The sequence below is a fragment of the Bison bison genome, unplaced genomic scaffold (assembly GCF_000754665.1).
Source record: "Bison bison bison isolate TAMUID 2011002044 unplaced genomic scaffold, Bison_UMD1.0 scf7180017853735, whole genome shotgun sequence".
In the NCBI taxonomy this organism is placed as follows: Eukaryota; Metazoa; Chordata; class Mammalia; order Artiodactyla; family Bovidae; genus Bison; species Bison bison.
The window spans coordinates 2,965-7,900 of record NW_011484308.1 but is presented as its reverse complement, the minus strand read 5'-3'; the positions used below and the strand labels follow the sequence as shown (position 1 = coordinate 7,900).

Genomic DNA, 4,936 nt, shown 5'->3' with positions numbered 1-4,936 from the left:
TGGGGGCTCAGGGAGGCTCAGGGAGGCAAGCACAGGCCAAGCCCAAGGTCAGGCGGGTGGGAAGGTGCAGGGCTGTAAGTTCTGGGTCCCTGTGCACCCCTTAAGGCAGAACCCCAGGCTGGCTGGAGCCCAACCCAGAGACGCACAAACAGGAAGGAGGAAATCCTGCCTGCCCCAGGGCCAAGGGCCCAGCAGCCCTGCCAGCCTCGGACCTGCCCCCACGGAGGGGAGAGGAGGCCTCCTTGTAGCCCCGAGCTCTGTCCTGCCAGTCCCTGTGTCCTGTGGCCCCCCGCACCCTGAGTGCACGCGAGGAGTCCCGGCAGCCGGCCTGACCCGGCGGAGAGCCCAGACCCAGCACTCGCCTGGAATAAAGACTGATAACATAAGGTCACCAAAGCCCACTTTGCAGAGGAGGATGTGGAGGTGACTCGCTGAGCCAGGCCCAGCCGGTCTGGCTGCTGGCACCTGCTGCCTCGCCCAATGCCTGTCCCCTCCTCCCCAGGGCTCAGGCCCGGCCGTGGCCCCAGCACCCGGGTTGGGCTACATACACACCCTAACTAGTCCACGGCCTCAAACGCTACCTGCTGGGGCACTTGGGGGATAGGGGGTGGGCAACACATCATCAGAAAAGCTTCACTTCCAAGAATGGTAATCCTCTGGGGTGGGGCCTCCAGGAAGCATCTGTGGAGCGGGCAGAGCCAAGGAGCAGCCCGATGCTGGCTGGGGGACAGCTGCAGAAAGGGGGCGTTCACCTGGATGACTTCCCCACACTCACCTTGTCCTTGGGGCCCCGGACTGACCTGGGGACTCTCCCACCAGCCCCAGCCAGGGAGCAGTTCTTAGGGGGCCCAGCGTAGGACCACTCATGGGCGCAGCAGGTTTCATAAACAGAACCCTGACTGACCGCCCCGGGAGCCCAGCTCCAGCCTCCAGGTGGGCCAGGTGTGGGGCGAGTTTACTCGGACAGCAGTAGGGCCGGGGACTGTCAGTGCAAGGGGAAGGAGGGCGGCAGCAGCAGGGCCTTTGATAGTGGGCTGAGTGTCCACCCCTGGGGTGCGTGTGTGTGTGTTCACAAGCCTGAGGGCGTGTGTTCATGGGGTCTTCATGCCCATGTCGGGTGTGTGTGTGGACAACGTGCATAGCCCCAGGGGAGCCCCTGGCTGGCCCAGGCTCCCTCCACAGGGGACGCTGCCCTCAGGCTGGGAGCCCAGTGCCCACAGGGGTGCCTGGGACCCCCCACCTCACCCCACCCTGGAATGTCAGGAGGAAAGGGCTGAGCGCAGCTGACTTGTCATGAGACCGCCAGACTTTCTGAAGCAAAGCCCACAGGCAGTTGAGGGCCCGCCCTGCCTCCCCGGAATTTCTCAAGAGAGGTCTGCTGCCCGGGACGGCAGCCTGGGCTTCGGCTCTGCTTGCAGGAAGCCCTCGGTCCCCCGGCCCACAGTCACCTCCACCGCAGCCCCGGCTCCACCAGCTTCCAGGCCACCCTCTCCAGCCTGGCTGTCTGCCTGGCCCACCCTCTCCAGCCTGGCTGCCTGCCTGGCCCACCCTCTCCAGCCTGGCTGTCTGCCTGGCCCACCAGCACCGGTGCCCTCCCTGGACCTTTGGAGCTGGGCTCCAGACCAGCCCTCTCTCCCGACCTCTGTCCTTCTCATATGCAGCTTCCTCTGCCATCTCACTGTCATCTCACTGGCCAGCTTGGCCACCTTGTCATCATCTCTGGCCACTGCCCAGTCCCTGGTTCCTGGAACATTGTCACCAACACTGGCATGCAGTAGGTGCATAATAAATGCTAGAGCCGGGAGTAGGTGGGTAGAGGAAGGGACGGCGAGTCCCGCCCAGCCTGAGGGTGCAGCGGGGTCTCAAGGGCTAGGAGGGGCAGCAGGTGAGCTCAGCGCATCTCCTTCTGCACCTGGACGCTCGGAGGCCTGAAGGCGGCTCCTGGACCGGCAGCTGCATGGGCCTGGCAGCAGAAAGCAGTGTCTGGACCCTCCCACCCAGCCCAGCAGGCCCAGCAGGCCAAGTCTGACTGTATCCAGGCTGAAAGGCCAGCACCCAGGTGCCCAGTGCCATGTGACCCTGGGATGCTGCCGCAGGCCCCCACGGCCTGCCCGGCACCTGCAGATAAGTTTGGCTGAAGCCCCCTCCCCTTCCCCAGGCCCTCAGCGCACCAAAGCATCACCTGAAGGACCCACCCTCAGCCACACAGCCCAGCTGGGGGTCTGCCTTTTCTGGGACTGAAACGGCCATGCTGACCATGGTGACCCTTGGCCACCAGGACCTGACCAGCCTGCCCCTCCAGCATCAGCTGGGCTGGAGGAAGGCAGACTCAAGGAGATGGCGATGGAGATGCCCAGCCCAGCTCTGCCACCCTCCTCCCAGAGTCACCCCCTCCACCCTGCAGGGGTGCCTGGGCCCCCCAGGGCTGAGTTCAGAAGGGGGCAGGGGGCAGGGGGCAGAGGGTGGGTACCAAAGACCGCTCAGCCGCTTACCGAGGCAGACGTCCTCCCAACTTGCCCCGAAGTGAAGATCCAGACTCCCAGCTCCCTGGGTCTGTCCTCCAGGCTCCTCCCCTCCACACCGCGCCCTCAGGCCCCGCCCTCATGCCCCCTTCCCAGCCAGCCCAGAGTCAGCCAAGACCTCTCCCCGCCCAGAGGGACTGGGCAGGCCCCCTCACAGGCCCCCACAGCTGGGCCAGGCCCCTCCCGCTCAGTTTCAGGAGCAGGGGGGCCCGCGCCCTCCCCCAGAGTGCCCCCCCAGTCAGAGCAGCTGACTGGGGGAGGAAACACCAGCTCGCTCAGGGATGCAGTGAGTCATTGCCACCGCCCTGCCCTGGCCTGGCCCGGCCCAGTCCATTCCTGCTGTGTGGAAAGACTCGCTGTCACACAGGACCATCCAGGCAGGCTGGGCACCGGCCTGGGCCAGAGGCTGGGGGGCTGGCAGGCCGGGGTGCCGGGGAGAGACGGAGGCCCTTCCGGGACAGATTAGGATGGCTCCCTCTGGGAGGGCAGCGCCTCACGGCCCCTCAGGCTCTGCTGAGACCCCCGCCTAGGGCACAGCCAGCCTCTTCCACGGCCAGGGCCACAAAGGCCAGAGCAGGGCAGACGGAGCCCGTCCGTGGCCTGGGCCAGTGACCTTGGGGACGGTGGCCCTGGCCACTGCCCCCCGGCCAAGCCCCTCGAGGGCAGCCTGACCCCGGCCACCCTCTAGCCCCTTCAGCCAAAACCCGGCACCCAAAGTTCCAGGGCACCTGATGAGCTAGCTGGGCGTGGGGGTCCCTGGAACCAGCGATCGTTCCCAGCCTCCCGCAGTCGTTGGACATAAGAGGCTGAGCAGCACCTGCGGAAGCCCCCTGCTCCCCGGAGCCCGCCTGCCCGGCCTGCCAGCTCCTGTCGCCTCACCTTCCGACCCCCAGGACTCACTGCCCCCGGGGACCCCTGAGGGGGCGGGAGGACGGGGGCTCTGGCTGCCAGGCCCTGCCCTGAGCCGGGGCAGGCCCAGCAGGCCCCGGCAGGCCCGCAGACTGTACTATCTGCTGGGTCCCAGGGCCGCCCCGCCCTGCGCCCCACAGTCCCGGGGGCGGGGCCCACTGGCTGCGGGCACCTGCACCCCACAAGCAGGCTGGAGCAGGCCGGCACCGCTGAGGGGCCCAGTGGGGGTGCAAGGGCAGTGAGGGGTCAGGCCCAGCCCTAGGAAGGGTCAGCCTGCACCCGCGCCCCCACCAGACACACCCACCAGTGTCAGTGGCCACAGGGCTGGGGCGGCCTCGGGGAACCGAGGGCAGCAGTCACCGGAAGAAGCCACTGGAGGGCTAGGCTGCCCCAGAACAGGGGAGCCGAGAGCAGCCTTAAGAGCGGGGGATGGCAGGGACGGCCCCGGCCGCTCAGAAGGCTCCAGCCAGCTTGAGGAGGCTGGCACTGCCCGGGACAAGGGTGAGAGGCCGCAAGGGAGGCTGGCATGTAGGCCGCTCCTGGCCACCCCCCACCCACCCCGCAAAAACCTCACGGTCGTAAACGACTCTGGCTGTGCGAAAAGCAGCTCGGCCTGCTGGCCCACGAGCACGCCTCGTCCGCCGGCCCACACGGTTCTCACCTGTGGACTCTTTCTTTCCTGCCTGGCGCCCCACCAGGCTGCCGCCTCCGGGCGGGCTGACTCAGCTGGAAGGAGGGCCGGGTGCTGGCGCAGAGCAGCGCACCCCGCTGCCTCCCCGCCAGAGCCGGGGTGCCCCGCGCCAGTCAAGCTGCCCCCACCACCTGCCCTGCCCTGGACCTTCGCAAAGGTGTGGCCAGCCTCCCCACCCGAGGAGCCTGAGCCCCAGTGCGGTGCTGTCTGCAGGCTGGACCTCCTCCAGCCTCACTCCCCACCCCATGACAGGCCCTCCCCAGACTCCAGCGTGGACACTTGCTGCTTGCTCAGCCCCAGCCCCCTGCTGGCGCAGACCCTGGTCTGTCCCCTAGAGGCCAGCACCAACCGCCCCTGGGAGGTGGGCGCTGGCTGGAGTGCTGGGAGAGAAGGGAGGGAGCCAGCTGAAGGGGCAAGGCCCTGGGTCAGCACCGCTGTGACCCAGTTGGGGCGAGGGTCCGGGGGCTGCCCCGCACCCCACCTCTGGGCTGGCATCCGTTCTGAGGGGTGTGCCTGGCCCCCCCAGCAGACAAGCACGCTGAGTGAGGACCTGCCATCGCCCCAGCACTCAGGGACCCCGCCTGCCGGTCCCCTGGCTCCAGGTGGCCAGGCAGGTGCAGGGCCAGCAGGAGGGCCTGTGGGCATCTCCAGGCCGGCATGCAGGCTGCCAGGCATGTGCCCGCCGACCCCTGCCACCCAGACTCCTAGGTTTTCCTCGGAGGCCCCGTGGGAAGGGGTGGGGCAGGCCCGGGGTCAGCTGAGAGCTAGTCAGCTGGTAAGGAGGCTGGGGTCGAGCGTGCCCTTCCGGGTGGTG

The 4,936-nt window shown here is 68.1% G+C and overlaps 1 protein-coding gene across 1 annotated transcript in view; it reads right to left on the bottom strand.

Annotated features, from left to right (window-relative positions):
- Positions 1-2,259, bottom strand: part of LOC104999745 (protein AHNAK2-like) — a 16,182-nt gene extending 13,923 nt beyond the window's left edge. Inside the window, exons 1-3 of the mRNA XM_010855329.1 lie at positions 2,196-2,259; positions 1,680-1,792; positions 776-862 (exon numbers count right to left, since the gene is read on the bottom strand). Of these exons, the coding sequence (XP_010853631.1) occupies positions 776-862; positions 1,680-1,792; positions 2,196-2,259 (264 nt within the window). The remainder of the gene's footprint in view (positions 1-775; positions 863-1,679; positions 1,793-2,195) is intronic.
- Between the last annotated feature and the right edge of the window lie 2,677 nt (positions 2,260-4,936).